This window comes from Macrotis lagotis, chromosome 2, assembly GCF_037893015.1.
Source record: "Macrotis lagotis isolate mMagLag1 chromosome 2, bilby.v1.9.chrom.fasta, whole genome shotgun sequence".
Classification (NCBI taxonomy): domain Eukaryota; kingdom Metazoa; phylum Chordata; class Mammalia; order Peramelemorphia; family Peramelidae; genus Macrotis; species Macrotis lagotis.
Window position 1 is genome coordinate 260,290,998 of NC_133659.1, and position 22,781 is coordinate 260,313,778.

Below are 22,781 nucleotides of genomic sequence, written 5' to 3' on the forward strand. Positions count from 1 at the left end.
AAGTTGAACTAATGGTATATCAATATTCAGTTTTTAAGGAAATTTATTTGTAGTGTAACGTTATTGTAAAATTCATTAGTTACTGGCAACACCTGCATTGCTTAATATAACTCTTCAGAATCTTGTTAAAGCATATTTAAAAAAAACTGAACCATAAAATGTACATTTATTTTTGAACATTGTGCCATTCAAGTCCACATAATGCCCACTGCATAAAATCAATGTGATGTTACAATAATACATGATCTGATTCTTATCCTAAAAGGCTTCTGACCATGTATAGTACCCAGAATAGACCCAATGCCTTAAATGTCAAACTGTAAAGCCAGTTATGATCTTAAAACAAAAGGGAGAATTTTCTATGGGATAAAGGTTTGACAGTGTTTAACTGTTTGCAGCATCTGCTTGCCGAGGCCATCCTTCCTCTTCAACTCCAGAGACATATTCCTCTTCAGATGACTCTTTAGTTGGAGCCCTAATGTATCCTGGTTCCTTCTTTCCTTCTACAAGTTCTTTATCAACTTCCACGCATACAATGTCAGAATTTGGTACTTCAAACATTGGTTCTAGTAACAGCTTTTCCATGATAGATCGAAGGCCCCTTGCACCAGTCTTCCTATCTAATGCCAATCTGGCTATAGCCTTCAAAGCATCTTCAGTAATGTTCAGCTCACACTTGTCCATGCTGAATAATGCCTGGTACTGGGGAACAACTGCATTATGTGGTTCAGTAAGAATCTGTACAAGTATTTTTTCATCTAAGCTATGCAAGGGAACCACCACAGGTAACCGTCCCACAAATTCTGGAATCATGTCAAATTCAATGAGATCTCTGGCTTCCACATGGCGTAATAAACGATCTTTCTCTTCAATATCTTGGTGAGCATTTGATTCCCCACTTCGGTTGGCAAGATCTGCTGCTGCTGCAGCCCTCCTGCCTTTTCCTAAATTAGCTGGCGTCCCAAATCCAAGATATTTCTCATTTTTCCTCCTGCTGATTATTCTGTCTAAACCATTAAAAGCACCAGATGCAACAAACAATATGTTTGTTGTATCGACTTGCACTGTTTCTCCACGAAGTTTACGGGAATTTTTTTTTCTGGAACTTTCACTATTGTACCTTCTAATAGTTTTAACAAACCTTGCTGAACGCCTTCTCCACCTACATCCCGTAACTGATGAATGCCTGGCACACTGCCAATCTTATCTACTTCATCCAGAAAGACAATTCCTTGTTGTGCTTTTTCTACATTATAATTGGCATCTTGTAGTAATTTGGCAATCACAGATTCAATATGTTCACCTACATATCCCCCTGAGTCAAGGTGGTACAGTCACAGATAGCAAAAGGTACATCAAGACATTTAGCTAGTGTTTGGGCCAGCAACGTTTTACCTGACCCAGTTGGTCCCAAAAGCAAAATATTACTTTTTTCAAGTTTTATGTCATCATGGGCAGAATCCAGGATTTCACCTCCCTGTTTCTCCTGAGGTATTTGTTGATTCACTTGTTGCTGCATTGATGCTCCTAGAGCATTACCATGTGGACTAATTCCAGCAATCTGAAGCAATTTTGTAAATCTGTACTCATCCTCCCGTCTTCTTATTTCTAATTCTCTAGGAGTTAATGATGTCTGCTTCTCAACTTCTGCTTGCTGCCTTAAGTTAGCTGGGATATTATTATAAATTTTCTTGTAATGATTGTACACAGCAACTGAAAGCACCTTCTTGGCAAATGATTGACCAACAACATATTTGTCTTTTTTGGGGGAGGAGGTGGTTTGTGTTGGAATGCCAATTTTACAGCTTCTGCTGCTGATTCAGGCTCTTTAATTATGCTTTTCTTTGAGTCGGCTTCAGATAGCACAACAAAAAAATGATGACATTTTTCACACTTCACAAACCGGGTGGAAGACACAAAAGTCTCTACATGTGTGCACAGATCGCCACATTTTGGACATCTCAGCTGGTTTCCTCCTTTCCGAGAACTTCCAGAGCCTGATTTTTTACTGCCCTCCCTCACTCACTGGTTTCTTATTTCCATCTCCAGAACCATTTTCGCTAGTCCCATCTTTTGAAGCAAAGTATGCTGGTGTTTCTGAAAAAGTTCTAAAAGGAGTTCTTCGAAGAATCTGTGTTTCAAAAGTCCCTAGCCTTCCTAAGACTGGGAAGTGACTTCGTCCACAAGAAATACCTCTGTGCGCGGAGCCGAGCGAGGGGGTGGATGAGTCGCGCGGCCGCGCAGGTACAAGCGCAGCAGCCGGACATCGCTGAGCCTAGGCCGGGGCCGCCCCGCCGCCGCTTCCCGGGCCTGGCCTCCTCCCCGCTCCGGCCGTCCTCTCCGGCTGGACTCAGGCCACCTAGGGCCGCCCGGCGCTCAGCGCACAGCCCGCTCGCCCCGTCGCTAGGGCGCGTCGCCCCGCTCTTGGCGCTCCGCAGCGCCGGCTCCGCCGGGGAGATAGCTAACCAACCCCCTTCCCTTCCTCCGCTTCTGTGTATGATTTACTGTGAATATGAATTCTTATTTTATGATCCCTGTTTCACAATATAAAAGCAAAATCCTCAATCTGAGGAATTGTCCCTTGCTCCAATAAAAATAAGAATTATTCTGTTTTCTTAAGAACTTTTTTGGTTAAGATTATCTAATTAATTGGGAAACAATCTTTACAACTAACGATTCTGACAAAGGACTCATTTCTAAAATATATAGAGAACTGAGTCATATTTTTAAAACAAAAAGCCATTCCCCAATTGACAAATGGTCAAAGGATATGCAAAGGCAATTTACAGATGAGGAGATCAAAGCAATCCATAGCCATATGAAAAAATGCTCTAAATCATTAATTATTAGAGAAATGCAAATTAAAGCTTCTCTGAGGTACCACCTCACACCTCTCAGATTGGCCAATATGACCAGGAAGGATAATGATCATTGTTGGAAGAGTTGTGGGAAATCTGGGACACTATTACACTATTGGTGGAGCTGTGAACTCATCCAACCCTTTTGGAGAGCTATTTGGAACTATGCCCAAAGGGCAACAAAAATGTGCATACCCTTTGACCCAGCAATACCACTACTGGGTCTATACCCTGAAGAGATGAGGAAAAGGGTAAAAACATTACTTGTACAAAAATATTTATAGCAGCCCTGTTTGTGGTAGCAAAGAATTGGAAATCAAGTAAATGTCCTTCAATTGGGGAATGGCTTAGCAAACTGTGGTATATGTATGTCATGGAACACTATTGTTCTATTAGAAACCAGGAGGGATGGGATTTCAGGGAAGCCTAGAGGGATTTGCATGAACTGATGCTGAGTGAGATGAGCAGAACCAGAAAAACGCTATACACCCTAACAGCAACATGGGAGTGATGTTCAACCTTGAAGGACTTGCTCGTTCCATTAGTGCAACAATCGGGAACAATTTTGGGCTGTCTGCAAAGGAGAGTGCCATCTGTATCTAGATAAGGAGCTGTGGAGTTTGAACAAAGTGCAAGGACTATTCCCTTTAATTTAGGAAAAAAAACCAGATATCTTATTGTCTGATCTTGTTACCTCTTAGACTTCTCTCTTTTTTTTAGGTTTTCAAGTATCTTTTTGCAGCAGATTATCTCATTTACATTGATACAGAATCATTTTACATGTTTTAAATTAGACATTGAGTGGCTTTATTTTAAGCAAATTAAAAAGGAAATAAAGTGGAACCATTCAGAAACATTCTTCATTAACTGATTTTTAGCATAAGTATTTTTTTAAACACTTAGAAGCCACAATATTCAACAAAACTGTGGCTACTATGGAAACAATACACTTTGCTATAGTTTAACTTGAAAACCTGAAACTGGTTAGATCGCTATTTTTAAAAAAAAAACCAAACACTTGTATATGAAGAGATGATGATTCTTAAAAGTCAAATAATTTAATGATTTAGTGATACTTTTCTGATGATGCCAACAATGCAAGGACAGTAATTGAAGAACCATGGTTGGCAAGAGCTCAGCTTAAACTCTATCCACTTGGGGACAGAGGATAGAGTAAGACTTGGTACAAGGGCAGTATAGTAGACTTGAAGTCTGGCTTTAAGTGTCAAAACTTAAGTGGTAAGGGTGACAGGTTACCTGTGTAATGATAACTCTATAATGATAATTATGTCCTGTAGTCAATACTTTAACCATCACCCCCACCATTAATCTTCTTAGATCATTAGATACCTTCACCACATCACAAAGTGCTTACTTTATTAGATGAACTGTACTCCTAGGATTTGAAAACAATGACACACAGAAACAGTTGTGATGAAGGGAAAAATTGAATAGCTCTTGACATACCTTTTTAGACAGAAAATTCACTGTCAAGGCATGCTGTGTATAGGATCCTAGAGAAAAAAGACAATAGGGATGGATTTACTTGGAGAAATTCCTCAGGAGAGTTGCTAAGTGAAAAGTTAATTAGTTCACAGCTGTATGCAGCTTAAGACTTCATTTTAAGCTGTGGGCAGAGGTGTTTTTTCTTGTTTATTTTTTTTATAATTTCATAGCAACAATTCCCAACATATCCAACTCCAAATTAAAATTTTGGCTCCATAAGAAGCATGTAATTGTTCTACTATATGCAGAGTCAGAAGGATTTTGGTTACCTTCCCACGGACAGGAAATCTGCATTATCTGTTAAGATATCAGGGTCTATCTTAGAGTTAAGGCATATCTTATTGATAAATCCATCCACTTGTAACCCTATTCTAAGGGGAAATTTGTCACATGATTTTATTGTTGCTGAACTATGTCAGAGAGCCTCTGCATGCAGCTGCTGTACTATTGATCTGGAGTCCTTTCATTTTCCAGTCCAACAGACAAAATGATGTGTCTCTGCAACGACTTCCTCTGTCTAGTTTCCAGTGGACCATTTGCCAGCAGCTGTATTTGTGACACCATTTACTGTCCCTTCGACATCAGTCTCATCTTCTGCATAGCTGAGCATCAGGCTTTGCTGTCTACTTGTCAGTCTTCTGGGAATTTTAATCTTTAGGTGAATGTAGTGGTCACCATATCCATAGCTATTAATCCGAGGAATGCCTTTCCCACTCATTCGAATCTTTTGGTCAACCTATATTCCAAGAGGGATTGTGACATTGATTGTTTCATATAGCCCCTGAGCTCTGGCTGTCCCACCAAGGACAGCTTGAGCTACAGAAATAAAGAGGTCTGAGTGGATATCTACTCCATCCCTTCTAAATATAGGACTTCTTTGAACCTTGAATGTTATGAAAATTTCTTTTTTCCCTACAGGCATTCTAACAGTCTGGCCATCCTCCACGCCTGCAGGTACTGGGACCACGACCTTCTTCTTCTGTTTGGCTTGTCCTGTTCCCCTACATACTACACAAGGAGTAGTTATTATGGATCCACGGCCTCCACATTGTCTACATGTAGAACACATCACAAAAGGGCCTGTATTTATGGTTTCCATTCCTGTGCCACTGCAGTAATGACACTGCTGAACTTTGGTGCCAGGTTCATTTCCTTTGCCATCACACCACTCGCATGAGTCATTAATGTTCACAGTAAATTCTTTGTTAACACACTTTGCAGCTTGAATGAATGTCAATTCCATGATATACTCCTGAGGTTGATCAAATACACTTTGGAAATCTCCAAATGAAGATCCTGAAAACTCCCCAAAGATCTTCCTAAAGAGTTCTTCTGGGTCAACAGTAGGGCCACCTCGCCAGTAGCTCTGTCCAGAACTTCCTATTCCAGATTCAAAGCTGGCTGAATCGTAAGTATCATACGGTTTTCACTTCATCACTTAAAACCTCATTGGCTTCTGCTAATTGTGAGAACTTTTCTTTAGCTTTAGGATCATCCTTATTCGTGTCAGGATGGTATTTCTTGGCAAGCTGATAATAGGCTTTCTTGATTTCTTTCTGGCTGGCAGTTCGGGGTACTCCTAATATCTGATAATAATCGTCTTTGGCTGAAGAAGGGGAACTTGTATGAAATGGAGCAGTACAAATTAAAGGGTAACATTTTATCCCTGAGAGGCTGCTGCTGGGTCTCAATGTCAGGAGTCTCGCTGGGACACAGACCCCGCCAGCCAAGGCGTGAAGGCGGTGCCACTTAGCCTACGACCCAGAGAGACCACCACGGGGCCCTCCCCAGGTGCCCTAGCCCCTTTCCCCACCATGGCTGGCAGCCGGGGGGGGTCCCCACAGCCAGCGACAACCAGCGTGAGGAGCACCTCGCCTCCATCTTGGCTTGGGGACCTAGACTTCTCTTCTTTAAGGATATGATTTCTCTCTCATCACACCCAATTTGGATCAAGGTACAACATGGAAACAAAGTAAAGACTGACAGAGTGCTCTCTGTGGGGGGGGAGGGAAGCAAGATTGGGGGGAAAATTGTAAAACTCAAATAATATCTTTAATAAAAATAAATTAAAAAAAGATTATCTAATTAAAAGTGAAAGGAGGGGCAGCTAGGTGGCGCAGTGGATAGAACACTGGCCCTGGAGTCAGGAGGAACTGAATTCAAATGTGACCTCAGACACTTAACAATTACCTGTCTGTTTGACACTTCACCCCACTGCCTTACAAAAACAAAACAAAACAAAAAATGAAAGGAAAGAAAGTTTTTAAAATATTTTTTAAAAGTAAACTAATAGGGCAGCTAGGTGGCATGCTGGATAGAGCACTGGCCCTGGAGTCAGGAGTCCCTGAGTTCAAATCCAGCCTAAGACAATAATTACCTAGCTGTGTGGCCTTGGGCAAGCCACTTAACCCCATTGCCTTGCAAAAAAACCTTAAAAAAGTAAACTAATTGAATTCTTGCTAGTTATTATATTATTGAAATTCTTTTTTGTTTTTGTTCTTCTTCTTTTTTTTTTTTTTTTAGGTTTTTGCAAGGCAAATGGGGTTAAGTGGCTTGCCCAAGGCCACACAGCTAGGTAATTATTAAATATCTGAGACCGGTGACTCCAAGGCCGGTGCTTTATCCACTGCGCCACCTAGCCGCCCCTGTTTCTGTTCTTGAATGCTATTATTATTTGAATGATTTTTCACATTTTGATGTATCAAGTCTCTGCATTTTGGATGAGTATTATTATAGTGGTAGAACTGCTTCTGCTTAAGGTGTCATTTTTAAAAAGTTTTTAAATAATGTAAGCTTAAGAGAATATTTGTGTTAAGCATTTCTTTCTTTCTTTCTTTCTTTCTTTCTTTCTTTCTTTCTTTCTTTGTTTCTTTCTTTTTTAAAAGATAAGCATTTATTTCTTTAGAGGAAATAAATAGCTGTCCCTTACATGATCTACTTATATATTGAATATCATTCTAATCTTCTTTTCTCGTAGACTTTACACATAGTTTGAATTGGAATAATCCATGGATAATGCATTAAGCTTCACTGGATGATATTATCCAGCTCTCATATTCATTAAATTATGAGCTATTAGATAAGGCACTTATCTGAAGAATACTTGTTGTTAAACTAGATAATCAGTTTTTTTTTAATTAGCACATTTCCCCCCATTTACATGTGAAAGCATGTTTATTATTCATTGTTTAAAACATTTGAACTTCAAATTCGCTCCCTTCTTCCCTCCTTCAAACTCCCATAATTGAGAAAATCACCAGTATGATATAGGTTAAAAATAGATTGTCATGGAAAACATTTCCATAATAATCAGACCTACCTCCCCCTCCCCCTGCCCCCTCCCTCCTGCCCAAGGAACTTTAAGAGAAATAAAGCTATAAAAAAGTGTGTTTCAATTTATATTAAGATATTATAAACTCTTTCTCTGACCATGGATAGCATTTCTTTTTTGTGGGTCAATGGGATTAAGTGACTTGTCCAAACTCACACAGTTAATAAATGTGAATGGTCTGAGGTCAGATTTATACTCAAGTCCTCTGACTCATCTTCTATCCACTGTACCATATATCTGCCTCTTAGCATTCTTTTTGTTTCTTTTTTTCCCTTTTCTGAATTTTACAAATTTCCCTGCAATCACACTTCCCTTCCCCCACCCCCACATAGAAGGCTGCCTGATAGTCTTTCATTGTTTCCATGTTATACATTGATCAAAATTGGATGTGTTGAGAGAGACATAATATCCACTAAGGAAAAAAATAAAAGAGATAGCAAAATTGCATAATAAGATACCCTTTTTAAAAACAATTTAAATTAAAAACAATAGTCTTTGTTCTTTGTTTAAAGTCCACAATCTTTCCTTGGATATGGATGGTCTTCTCCATTGAAGATACCCTAAAATTATCCCTGTTGTTACACTGATGAAATGAGCAAGTCCATTAAAGTTGATTATCACCCCCATGTAGTTGTTAGGGTATACAGTGTTCTTTTGGCCCTGCTCATTTCACTCAGAATCAGTTCACGCAAATTCTTCCAGGCTTCTCTGAATTACAACCCCTCCTAGTTTCTAATTGAACAATAGTTTTCCATAGTATACATATACCACAATTTGTTCAGCCATTACCCAATTGATGGACATTCATCCACTTTCCAATTTTTTGCCACCACAAACAGGGCTGCTATGAATATTTTTGTAAAATTGATGTTTTTACCCATTTCCACATTCTCTTCAGGGAGTATGCACATTTTTATTGCCCTGTAGGCAAAATTCCAAATTGCTCTCCAGAGAGGATGAATGTTTAAAGCTCCACCAACAATGTATTAGTGTCCCAGATTTCCCACATCCCTTCAAACATTGATCATTGTCCTTTCTGGTCAAATTGGCCAGTCTGAGAGGTGTGAGGTGGTACCTCAGAGATGCTTTAATTTGCATTTCTCTAATCAGTAATGATTTAGAGCAATTTTCCATGACTATGGTTTGCTTTGATTTCCTCATCTGTAAATTGCCTCTGTATATCCTTTGATCATTTGTCAACTGGGGAATGGCATGTTTTTTTAAAAATAAATTTGACTCAGTTCTCTATATATTTTAGAAATGAGTCATTTGTCAGAAATAATAGTTGTAAAAATTGTTTCCCAATTTACTACATTTCTTTTGATCTTGGTTACAGTGGCTTTGTTAGTGCAAAAGTTTTTTAAATTAGTGTAATCAAAATTATCATGATTGTTTTTAATGATGTTCTCTATCTATTCCTTGGTCATAAACTACTTCCCTTTCCATAGATCTGACAGGTAAACTGTTCTTTGATCTCTTAGTTTGCTTGTAATACTGTCTTTTTATTTTGTCTAAATCCTGTGCCCATTTTGATCTTATCTTGGTATACTGTGTGAGATGTTGGTCTAATTCAAGTTTCTGTCATACTAACTTGCAACTTTCCCAATAGTTTTCATGAAAGAGAGAGATTTTATACCAGAAGCTGGACTCTTTGGGTTTATCAAACAGCAGATTACTATAATCATTTCCTGCTGTGTCTTTTGCACCTAATCCATTACATTGATCCACCACTCTATTTCTTAGGCAATACCATAAAGTTTTAGATTTGGTAGGGCTAAGCCACTTTCTTCTCTACTTTTTTCACTAAATCCCTGGAAATTCATGACTATTTATTTCTCCATGTGAATATATTTACAATTTCTTCTACCTTATTAAAGTAATTTTTTGGAATTTTGTTTGGTAGGGCACTAAATGAGTAGTTAAATTTAGGTAGAATTGTCATTTTTATTACATTAACTTGGTCTATCCATGAGTTTTATTTGTGAGAAAAGTGTTTTGAAGTTGTTTTCATAGAGTTTCGGAGTCTGCCTTGGCAGGTAGACTCACAAGTATTTTATATTATCTGAAATAATTTTGAATGGGATTTCCATTATATCCTGTGACTTTGCTAAAGATTCTAATTGTTTCTAGTAGTTTTTTAGAGGATTTTTTTTGTAAGAATTTTCTAGGTAAACCATCATGTTATCTGCAAAGAGTGAGAGTTTGGTTTCTTCCTTCTCAAATTGAATTCCTTCAATTTCTTTTTCTTCTATTATTGCTGAAACTAATATTTTTAACAAAATATTGAATAGTAGTAGTGATAACAGGCATCCTTATTTCACCCCTGATCTTGCTGGGAATACCTCTAACTTATCACACACCATTACATATAATGCTTATTGATGGTTTCACATGGATACTGCTTATTATTCTAAGGAGCAATTCATTTATTCCTAAACTTTCTAATGTTTTCAGTAGGAATGGGTGCTGTATTTTGTCAAAGGTTTTTTCAGTGACTATTGATATCATATTATTTCTTTTAGGTTTACTATTGATATACTTAATTAAACTAACAGTTTTCCTAATATTCAACCAACCCTGCATTCCTGGGATAAATCCTGCTTCATCATAGAGTATTATCATAGTGATTATATTTCTATTAAGAGGTTTCTTTCTTATTATTTCTGAAGGGAAAGCAGGAGACTTTAGCACAGTGCCTGTCTTCTCTCCACCATCTTGGCCAGATGTCTCCTTAGCATTTTTATCATAAATTCTTCAGAATTGTCTTGTATCACAGCACTACTGAGAAAAGTTAAGTCAATCATAGCTGATCTTTCTAGCATATTGCTATCACTTTGTACACAGTGCATTTCACACTGCATCTGGTCATGTGTTTTTGAGGTTTTATTGAACACATCCCGCTCATCATTTCATATAATAGAATAATATTCCAGATAAGAATACATCTTTACAGAAACACAGAATAATTATAAAACAGAATTTTAAGTTTGAGCTCTGAGTCCTATGTGATTAGGCAAGGAAAACTGAATCCATCAGAACCCATATGAAGAAATGAGATGTCTTTCTATTTTTAAAAAAAAGTGTTTAAAATGTGTGTATGTGTGTGGTGAGTGTTTGTTTTATTGCCCTTGTAGGTTATGTGTATACTATAAAGGTTTGTCTCAATATGACTTTTATAATGTACTCTATTTCTTTTTGGGTCTTGTATTTCTCCCCTTTCCATAGATCCAATAGACAAAGTATTTTTTGATTTGTTAATCAGTCTGAGTTATCTCCCTTCATGTCTAAATTAAACATTTTGAACTTATTTTGGTATAGGGTGTGAGATGCTGGTCTAAGCCTAGTTTTTGCCACACTGTTTTCCCGTTTTCCCATCAATTTTTGTCAGATAGTGAGTTCTTATTATAGATGCTAATATCTTCTGGTTTGTCAAAAAATGAATTGCTATAATCATTTCATACTGTTTCTTTCATACCTATTCTAATCTCTATTTCTTAGTCATTACCATCAAGTTTTGATGACTGCTGCTTTATAGTATAGTTTTAGATCTGCTACAACTATGTCACCTCAATCAACAGTGATGCCATGCAAGAAGATACATAAATGATTTGCCCAAATCAGCAACATTAGACCCTCAGAAATAGTGCAACCTGCTGTTCCTTGATCTAGTGCAGTCCAATAGCAGTAGATTTTTAGAAGCTAACTTAGAAGATGATCACCCGTCTTAAACCAGCTCATCAATGAACTGACCCATTCAGTCAAGTTACCATATCTTATAAGGGTTAGATCAGCAAAAGTGCCTGACAAGAAGTCAGAATAGACAAAGGTTCCATTCATTGTAACATCATTCCCTGAAGCTAATTTCATGAGGATCATCTGGAGAAAGAAGACACTGAGATCATGCAGTCTTAAGTAGGAATTGCCTTAATCATATCTGATCCCTACATATGTAGTTCACTATCAGAGCATTATTTGTTTGAGCCAACTTTTCCCCACAGTTCATTACATCTCCCTTTTTAACTCTTAACTTTCCTGCTTTGTTGAAGTATCACCAAGTCGTTCCTACTTATAGCAAAATTTTAGAGATGAAAGCAACATCACAGACTTTCTGGTCTAAAACTTTCACTTTCTCTAAGTTAACATTTCTAAGATCACATTTCTAATTGGTGGCTGGTTTGCAAATAAGATCAGGTTTTTTGATCTATTCAAGGCTTTTCTTCTCTTTCAGTGAGCTAGTAAATAAAAGAACATTCAGAAGAGACTGCCTAATCCAGACACAGCCATAATACCTGAATGTCATTTCCACTTTGCCATATAGGACATTAGCTACTGGGTGGAAAAGTCCAAATTGTTGATTCCACTGTTATAGATGAGAGTGTATTTAAAAGAAACACAGGGAAATTTGTTCCATTTTTATGTATACTTGTTGATGTCAAAAAGTCACAGGCATAATTTTATTTGTATTGTTAATTTTCTCTTTGGATTATGAGAGTATGCACCTTTGTGGAATAGGCATTCATAAATTTCTTGAAACTTCCTTTTCATTCCCCTTAAAGGTAGAAACCTTAATAGAGGAGGGGAAGATAATGACTTGTTCATTGATGTGCCTTGAGAGTCCTGGAGAAGAGATTGAGACTGATGACTTTGTATAGCCCAGTCTCACTTTAATCTGATTCACTTGCAAGTTAAGACAACACTTTCCTTATGTCTTTGATACTCTTTGAGAACAAAGAACAACAAACCTTGGAAGCAATAGAAAGTGGATTGTAAAGACCAGGCAGTATATTAGGAAAACAAAAAAATAGTATAGACTGACCAGAATACATCCAAACAGTGATCATAGTGATCATTCAGTTTTTCTCATATGACTTGACAGTTCAATCATGGCAGTTTTCTTATTATTTTGGGGAGAAATACAATCTTTTTTACTGAGTCCCTAAAGGCTTGTTTCACTTGTTTATTTCTGAGTGTATAAATGAAGGGATTCATCACTGGGGCAACTGAGGTTGTGAGCACTGACACAACCTTATTCAAAGCCACCCCTTCCTTTGCAGAAGGTTTGATATAAATAAAGATACAGCTTCCATAGGTGATGGAAACAACAATCATGTGGGAGGAACAGGTGGAAAAGGCTTTTTTCCTTTGCTGAGCAGAGGGAAATTTTAGAATTGTTTTGATAATATAGGTATAGGACAGAACCACACACACCAAAGTGATAATTAATGTCAAAATAGCAAAGATCAAAATCATCTTTTCTATAAACTGTGTATCTGAACAAGTGATTTGTAGGATGGGAGATGCATCACAACCAAAATGATCAATGATATTTGAGTCACAGAATTCTAATTGGAGGCCCAAGCTAAGTGGTGGAAGGATAATCATGAGCCCAGCTAGCCAACAACATAGGACAAAAGTAGTACAGACTCTATTATTCATGATGGTTGTATAATGAAGAGGCTTACATATGGCCACATATCGGTCATAGGACATAGCAGCTAAAAGAAAAAATTCTGTTGCACCCAGGAGAATGACAAAAAATAATTGAGTAGCACAAGCATTATAAGTCACAGTATTGTCCCCACTGCACATGCTATATAGGAATCTGGGGATACAGACAGTTGTGAATGAGACTTCTAAAAAGGAGAAATTGCGGAGGAAAAAATACATGGGAGTTTTAAGGTGAGGATCCAGCAAGGTGAGGGTGATGATTGTCAAGTTTCCAATTATACTTAAAATGTAGGTGAGAAACAGAAAAATAAAAAGTAGGACCTGTAGCTGTGGATCATCTGTGAGCCCTCTTAAAATGAATATTGTTACTCCTGTGAAATTTCTCATTCTTGACTTCTTACATCTGAAGGACCTATATACCAAGGTAAAAAAAGAGATTGAATTGAAGCTGGAGCATGTAAGCAAATTTAGAAATGATATTTGGATGAAAAATATACTTAAATTTCTTGTGTGACTTTTCTTCTCATAATTGGCAAGAAATCATATAAATATGCTGGTTGTCTCAGATGAATTGCAGTGTATGAATAGGGAGTTTTCACTTAAATATTTTTAGACTGTGTCAACAACCATCACTAGCACCACCACTCCACAACTACCACCACCACCACCACCACCACCACCACTACCATACTCACCACTACCTCCACCACTACTACTACCACCACCACCAACATTACTATTACTACTATACTTCTCCACTCCTCCTCTTCCTCCTACTATTACTACCAGCTACTATTACTACCAACAACTACTACTTCTGCTACTGCAACTACTACCATTATTGATACCACCATTACTGCTTCTTCACAGAGAGTGAAATATGTGCTATTATTATTATCATTATTATTATTTTTAGTAGTAGTATGAGAGGCTAGGTGGCTCAGCACTGGTCCTGGAGTCAGAACCCAGCCCCAGACACTTAATAATTACATATCTGTGTGACCTTGGCCAAGTCACTTAACCCCATTGCTTTGCAAAAAACAAAAAAAATAGTAGTAGTAGTAGCAGCAGCAGTAGCAGCAGCAGTAGTGGTAGTAGTAGTAGTAGTAGTAGTAGTAGTAGTAGTAGTAGTAGTAGTAGCAGCAGCATACAAAATGTCTTATCTTTTTGTTGGACTGTGTATAGAAATATATGTCTTCCAAACCATGTAGGCTCATTCAGGTCTTGAGCTCTTTGGCAAAGACAGAATTCCTAGCTGCTTCTAATTGAGCCTTCATCTTGGTCTCCTGAATTCCTATTCAGCTTTGGGTTTACATTTAAGAATAGGTAACTGAACACTGATCTTGAGGATGAGTCCATATTAAGAGTTGATCTTTTAAGTCCAATAAGTACAGGGATCTTTGGTCTTGTCAATGTAATGGTGCCCTTTAGGAAGGTGGTCCTGTTTACTACCTAGAGGACTCTTGACTAGGATAAACCCCCCACCTCTGGGATGCCACGATCTGTTTTGACTTACCAGAAGACATGGAATTAAAGAGAGTGATAAGATCAAATATATTACTTCCTTTTTAGCTGCAAACTTCTTCATGATCTGATACATGGCTTAACCTTTCAGGATAGTGTAACAGTACTTATATCAATTGCATAAGGTTCTGGCAATGTGTCTATAAGAGCCTTTTTATATTCACTATTGCTTTAAAAAGGAGCAAATAAGGAAGGAAAAGGTATCAATTCCACACCTAATTTCTATTTCTTATGGGGAAACTTTAGAAATTAGACAAATCTAAGTTTTGTAGATAAATTTTCTTCTGTGCTGTGGTAGAGGTCTAATAAGCCAAAGAGTGAGAGAAAAGGAGACTGACTACCATTTAAGAGACCAGGTTTTGCAGGAAAAACTCAATACACAATATATATATCTACAAGCATAGCAGAGAGCCTCTATAGTGTATGCAGTGTTCCAGGCAACATGGTCCCAGAAATGGTTGTTTCTGGTTGGTGGAGTTATTAATTGGTTCCATCATTCTGGAGAGCAGTTTGGAACTATTTCCAAAGGGCAACAAAAATATGCTAACACTTTGAGCTAACAATATCAATATCAAGTCTATATTCCAAAGAGAGAAGATAAGAAGGAAAAATAATCCATGTGGATAAAATATTTAAAGTGGCTATTTTCCCCTGGTTGCAGAGTTAGAAACAGAGCCCATCAACCTGGAAATTGGTTGAACAAGTAGTGGCATATGATTGTGAAAGAGTACAATTGTGCTGCTATTATTATGTTGTATTCAATATTCTATGGCAGGATTTCTTAATCATTTTTGTATGTGTCATTAATTCCCTTGGAAGTCTGGTGAGTCATTTGAACCCTTCTTAGAATTATATTTTTAAGTGACTAAAAAAGACAAAAGAGTACAAAGGAAACAAATTCTATTGAATTATAGTTATCAAAATAATTTTAAAATAATCCAACTTTACAGATACTTCAAGCTAAGAATTTCTGTTCCATGGGCAGGTAAGTGAGATAAAAATACTCATTTTTATAGATATTATTATTATTAAAGAAGTAAAAATTTTGTGTAGATATGAGGGTGAGATGATTGCATTGGAATGATTCCCCCCCAAAAAAATAATGAAGAAAGAAGAGAGAGATGTACTGGGGGAAGGGAGAGGTTAGACTGGGGAAATATTTTTCAAATAAAAGAGGCATGCAAAGGATGGGTATTTATAATGAAGGGGAAAATGAGGATGGAGCATGATAGGTAATGCTTGAACCTCATTATCATTGGAATGGGTTCAAAGGGAGAAGAGTATAGACATAGATATAAATAAACAGATGTTGATATAGATAGATATACCCGTGTCTGTACACACATATGTAAATGCATGCATTTACTTATATGTGTATATATTTACATGCATAATGAGTTAGGTATAGAAATCTAACCTATCTAATAGGGAAATAGAAGGGATATATGATAAGAAATGTGGGGAATTAAAAAGGGAGAATAGATTAAGAGAGACCAGAATTAAACAGACTTTGTAGCAGGGACAAGATTAAAAAAAGAGAAAGAATGTTAAAGAGAAGAAAATAGAATGGAGATAGTGTTTCGTGTGCATGAATGTGTACATTGTGTACATGAATGATATGAGCTAATGCATAAAATGGAAGCAGATTGCAAAATGAATCAGAAACCAACAAAAGGCATACTTGAAAGAAAAACACACACACACAAAGGGCTAAGATAAAAGTTGGAGCAGAATCTAATATTTTTCTCACAACTTTAGTAAAAAAGGCAAGACTTACAGTCATGATCTCACACAAGGCAAAAGCAAAAACTTAATTTAAAATGATAGTTAGGAAAGCTACATTTTGTAAAAGGCACCATAGTCAAGAAATAATATAAAAATTTTATACAAATTTCTCTAATGAAGGTGCAATTTCTCAACTATTTGGGTAACTGAGTCAAATTATGGACTGAAATGATCCAACAGTGTGAAAAGGCAGTATTTGGAGGCAGAAGCCAAAGAAATCTAGGATGATATGGAAAAAAATATATTTAAATAGCTATTGATGAGAGAAACACAAGTTAAAACAATTTTGAGGTATCACAACACATCTTTCAGAAATGACAGATACTGGAGGAAATTATAGGGCATAGGTACATCAAAAAACTGTGAACTAGTGCTACTGTTCCTTATTTAATCATTTCAGTTATGTCCAATTCTTCAGGGTCACATTTGGAGTATTCTTGATAGATACTGAAGTGGCATGCCATTTCTTTCTCCAGGTCATTTTACAGATGAGAAAACTGAGCCAAAGAGCTTGCCTGGACCTGCATAGCTAATAATCTGAAATTTGAGCTCACAAAGATGATTTTTCTGCCTTCAGGTATCTCTGTCTACTATGCCAATTAGTCCCCCAGTCCAGAGATACTGAAGAACAATAGCCCAAAAGACTATCAAACTTTGCAAATACTTTGACATAGTGATACCTCTACTTAGTCTATATCCCAAAGAGATCAAACAAAAATAAAAAGAAATGACATAGACAAAAATTTTATATTAGCTCATTTTTTATGACAGCAAAGAATTATAAATTAAGGAGATGATCACGTATTGGGGAATGATTGAACAATTTGTGGAATATAGTTGAGTTGGTGCACAATTGTGCTTTAAGGAATGAGGACAGGAGTGGTTTCAGAAAAAAATGATGCAAAGTGAAGTGAGCAGAGCTAAGGGGGCACTGTATAAATTTATAGCAATTATCAAAGATTTGGATAATTTGTTCAAATGTGATATATGACTTTATCTAAAATAAAGTTATATGCTTTCAGAGGTGAAACTGATGGACTGTGAGTGCATATTGAAATATTATTTTCTCACTTCTTTTTTGTGATAAGGATAATATGGAAATATGTTTTTAAGTGATTTAACAAATAGAATTATATCTTATTGTTTTCTTTCTAAGTGAGATGAGGTGGGAGTATGGAACAAATTTTAAAATAAGTTAATGTTAAAAATTAATTTTTTAAAAAAAGGAATTATTAAAAATAATAATATTTAACAAACTAGGATGTTGGGTGAAAGAAACAACTTTAAGGCAATGGGAAGCATTTTTCATTGCTTCTCGGATCATATTCCCTAGGCTCTGGTAGACTCTTGTCTATGAGGAATATTGGTTATGATGAAATTCAAAAATGAACATAAAACTTAGTGTCACATGGTCAAAAAATATTGAGCTGTAAGGGACTTCAGAAGCCATCTAGTCCTAATATTTCATTTTACAAATGAAGATAGTAAGGCTAGAAGAGGTAAAATGCTTTGTCCAAGGTCACACAGTTCCTAGACATTTAAGTTTTGAATCTGGATACTGTGACTAGAGTTGCCAAAGAGTAGTCATCACACTTTACCATATAACTGTATCTTTTTTCTTCAAGTTCTAAGAATTTCAGAACATTCTTTCTTATTAAAATCTTATGTTTCTGTTCTGTCTATAAGAGTGATTGAAAACCAGGATACTAGGGCAGCTAGGTAGCACAGTGGATAGAGCACTGGCCCTGGAGTCAGGAGTACCTGAGTTCAAGTCCAGTCTTGTACACTTAATAATTACCTAGCTGTGTGGCCTTGGGCAAGCTACTTAACCCCATTGCCTTGCAAAAACTAAAACTAAAACAAAACAAAACAGGATATTAGGACTCTGTATTTCTGTTTTTGATAGCTGTTCTATTATAATTAATTGCAGTATATTTAGTTACTCAAATTGTCCCAGTCTTTATTGTTGGAGTTATTGAATTTTCTGCATAAGTGAATGAAAAAGAATTGTTCTCAGGAAACACAAATTAATTAATCAATTAATAAATTAAAGATATTTTAAAAGAACTACTTCAATTTTAACAGTTTAATTAATGAGATTTAAAAGAAATTGCTTTAAATTTTTTCCCATCAAGATCCCCAAAGGGTATTTATAGGAATCCCTGATTTATAGAAAGGAAATTCATTTCAGTAACATAGTTATTTTCAATTTTCTCAATATGTTTAATTCATAATGTGCAGAATAAAGTGTTAAGACAGATATGAGGCAATAGGTAAGATCTTGGAGTTCAGTATTTAATGGTGTACAGCCAATGATCACTTGGGAGAAAATGATATCTTTCATTTAATATCCATATCCAGTGACTCAATATATATATTTTACCTGTTGTAGCACCCTAACCAGGTTTGCTTTCTCTGGACAGTGTCACACTGCAAGATTACCCCATTGCACTTGATGCTAAAATGCTAGTTCTACACTGTCAAAGATTAGTCAGATAAAATAAGAGCATTTATTAACACTTTAAAAGATACAAAACAAATTAAAATATTATTTCATCTTCAGAATAGCTCTGAGAAATGGTTGCTATTATAATTGCTATCACTTTACCAACAAGGAAACTGAGGCTGAAAACAATGACTTTCTCAGCATAACATGGGTTCAAAGTGCTTGAGGACAAATTTGAATTAAACTCTTTCTTAATCCAAGTCCACTGTGCAGCCAGGATGTTAGCTCTAGAGATTTTGTGAAGCTATCTTACAATCATGTAGGATAAAATCACATTTAATGTGTTAATTCTCTAAGGACTGTTAGCAATTACTAAACATGAGATTTTAGGAAATGTTGCAGGCTCTTGTTTAGGAGAAAATTGTGCCCTGACTTAAAAGGCAGAGCAAGACATTTGTACATACTAAACAAGGTCTAAAAGTTGTAGGTGTGATGACTACTCTTTGGCAACTCTAGTCAGAGGATCCAGATTCAAAACTAAAATGTCTAGCAACTGTATGACCTTGGACAAGGCATTTTACCTCTCCTAGTCTTAGTAACTTCATTTGTATAATGAAATAATGGGACTAGGCTTATAATAATTATTTTTGGAAGCCTTTTAATGGGGTTTTGAGGTTTCCCTATGAACTCATCTAACTAAATATATCATGAAAAAATGGTTCAATAAATTTCAGGAAGGTAATTAACAATGATTTCTCAGCTATTCCCTAGTTGATGCTTTCTTCTTTTTCAAGTAATATTTTATTTTCCTTTGTGTATTAATGTTGTCTTCCAGTAAAATGTAAATTCCTTGAGAATAAAGGTGTTTACCCTTCTATCTTTTTTAATTCAGAGCCTAACATAGAGCTGTGTGAACAGGTTTTTAAAAACATTTGAATTAACTTCCTTTAAAGGATTTAGAGATCATGTAGTCTTTCCCTGTTATGTGATATATAGGAAGGCATGGACTACTAGGGTGAAGTGATTTGCCTTATATCATAAAGATATAATTTGAATTGAAATTAGAACCCAAATCCACCACAAAACCCTCTTTACCATAAAACAAGAGAATACTTTGGTAATAAAACTAGATTAAATAATTAAAATTCAGATTGAAAAGGTATAAATATATTATATACATATAATAGCATCTTGAAAGTTGCATCATAAGTTCAACTCCTCAAGGGGAATGATACTTCTTAACTCTCACCATTAAATCACCACTGGACACAGTCTACATAGAAAATATGCCCTGCCCATAATTCCAATTCCATCAAGATAAAAATTAAAGGACCTGTTATCTAGATAAAAGAAGTTCTCAAAAATAACTCACTAAGTCCCCTCCTGAAATTTCCATTAAAATATTTTGGATTAAGTTTTTCATTTCATTGTACTTTTCCTCTGCTGCAGGTGGCCACCTGCTCTGAAACAGTCTTATGAGAGCTTAAATAACTTGACCAAACTCACATAATCAGTATAGATCATAAGCATGATTCAAATCCTAATAACTAACAGATTTTGTGCTTTCTTTTATAAAATATAAAGTCCTAATGTTTCATCTTTACAGAAGTAGAACAAACCATTTTCATACTTACTTTTCTTACTGTTCTTCATAACCCTGGTGAGAAATTTAACTTCAAAAACCCCTTTGTGTGACTCAAAAGAATCACTGAGGTGTTTCTAAAGATTTGCATATAAACTTCTGACCATACTCAGTTTTGTATAAATACAATGATATACTCCTGGGCAGAGACTGGACTGGGAAGAATTCTGCTAAATTTCTGTCTTCCAAAATACTAAAGGCTCATAACTCTCTTCCTTAGATCTAAAATGAAAAGAATGAGAGGTCATGCCCTACTTAAAATATGGGCAGTATTTCCAGGTGTTTCAGATAACTAAAATGAAGATAAAACCACTAAAAACAAATGGGAATATTAAGATCTTCTGTTTGTGACTGAGAAAAATACTCAACCTTTCTGGACAGGGAGAGTTCCCTTCAAATTATGAGAACAAATGAGGATATTTGTTTGATCTGTTCAGTATGCTGTGGATGCTTGGGGATCAACTAAGCACATAAACAAAAGGGTCCTTGGGGGACCTAAGTTCAAAAGTCACTAATGATCCTGAAATATAATTAATCCAGAAAAAAGATGTTCAACAGGCAGTTTCAAGGTCAGTGCCTTTAGGGATAGGCAGATATAGCAAAACTATTGGCTCATTTTACAACAATCACCATTATATTATAAAGCTACCATTTCATTACTTTTCTCCAATTTGTTTTAAGGATTTTTGATCTGAACTCTGAAAAAGCTGAGATAGCTTGGGAGAGTAGGGCAGCAAGTACTGTCCACATATGTCCCAGGGATGCTTGGAAGATCTCGTTTTTTTCTCTCTATTTTAGGCAGACCTCCCAAATGCTTGATTCTATATTAATATAATAAGTTATGACATAAAACAATCATAGTCATAGTAGTATATGACAAATGTTAACATATTTATTAATATGATTACAGAAAATTTTAATATCAATTGTAATATGAATTGCCTAAACTTTCTGGTCATCATGACAATGGTAAAATTCCAGTAATATGGGGTGGCTAGGTGGCATAGTGGATAAAGCACTGGCCTTGGAGTCAGGAGTACCTGGGTTCAAATCCGGTCTCAGACACTTAATAATTGCCTAGCTGTGTGGCCTTGGGCAAGCCACTTAACCCCATTTGCCTTGCAAAAAAACCTAAAAAAAATTCCAGTAATGTCTTTGTATTCCTAGCTTTAAGATGATGGGATTCTGTTGAGCTGAACCAAAGTTCCCCCATTCATTACTACAAAGTTTCCTTCTAATCCCTGTTCAAACTGAACCTCAGCTTCTAGTGTCCTTGCCTCTTTTCATTGGGATTCATTATATGAAGGACAAAATAGTCAGAATGAAGTGACTTTCCTTGGTCAGGTTGCCAAGGGCCACTGGAGTCTCAAAGGCAGGCCCACCTAACTCATACTGTCACCTCCCCAACTCTTCTGAAAATGATACAAACTGAAACTCCTTCCCCACAGCAAACACTTTTTGATAAAAGGGGGAGAATAATTAAGAATTCACTTATAGTAATTAAGAAATTATAAAATATTGTGAACTATAAATTTATATCTTGAATAGTCTATTCTTTAAATTATATTTTATACCAGTCCTAGTTTTAACAGTAAAGGTTGAATAAAAACTCTCATAACTGAATCCACCTGAAACTATCACAATTAGAACTTGTTGTTTAAAACCTTATTAGACAGTTTAACTCACATTATTCTGGAATCTGATCTGAAGGCATAATCATTAAGGAATGCTATTAATTCAATGTAACCATGATGCCAATTACCTTATGGGGCTGACATCTATGAACTACAAATGGGTGTAATAATCTTGGAATGAATGGGTGATGAATATTGGCATGGCGTGAGATAGGATTTCCTTGACTCGATTCCCCTAAAATAATATTTTTTTCTTCACTGGAAATTTCCCCACCTTTAAGTCTAGCCTGGATTTCTCATCAGGATAATGTAGCATTTATCCTTATTTTATAGTCATGTCCCTATTCTTTTGTAGCAAATTTCTATAATCATGTCAGAAGATCAATATGAACAATTTTAAAGCTTTATCTAATATACTAATATTGGATCACATCTGAACTACTATTAGATTCAGGTCTAAGAGTTCAGCTATTTAGCCTAAAATTTTAATTCTTTGAAATATTCTAAGCATCAAAAATAGGGGTGGCTAGGTGGCACAGTGGATAGAACACTGGACATGGAGTCAGGAGTACCTGAGTTCAAATCTGGTCTCAGATACTTAATAATT

The 22,781-nt window shown here is 36.1% G+C and overlaps 2 protein-coding genes and 1 pseudogene across 2 annotated transcripts; all 3 read right to left on the bottom strand.

Moving 5' to 3' along the window:
• Positions 1-230: 230 nt before the first annotated feature.
• Positions 231-2,267, bottom strand: LOC141511647 (ATP-dependent clpX-like chaperone, mitochondrial). The gene is given in 6 exon segments (XM_074220759.1): positions 231-1,095; positions 1,098-1,315; positions 1,318-1,761; positions 1,764-2,013; positions 2,015-2,221; positions 2,223-2,267. Coding segments are annotated over 6 exon segments (1,875 nt in total). The 3' UTR covers positions 231-384.
• A 2,246-nt stretch (positions 2,268-4,513) lies between these two features.
• Positions 4,514-6,245, bottom strand: LOC141514893 (dnaJ homolog subfamily A member 3, mitochondrial pseudogene; annotated as a pseudogene).
• A 6,331-nt stretch (positions 6,246-12,576) lies between these two features.
• Positions 12,577-13,530, bottom strand: LOC141512198 (olfactory receptor 6C2-like). The gene has a single exon (XM_074221035.1). It carries the CDS (start codon positions 13,528-13,530, stop codon positions 12,577-12,579), a length of 954 nt encoding a protein of 317 aa, XP_074077136.1.
• Positions 13,531-22,781: the final 9,251 nt, after the last annotated feature.

Coding starts and splice junctions, on each gene's coding strand:
- LOC141512198 (XM_074221035.1), bottom strand. CDS start 13,530: ATGAGAAATTTCACAGGAGTAACAATATTCATTTTAAGAGGGCTCACA.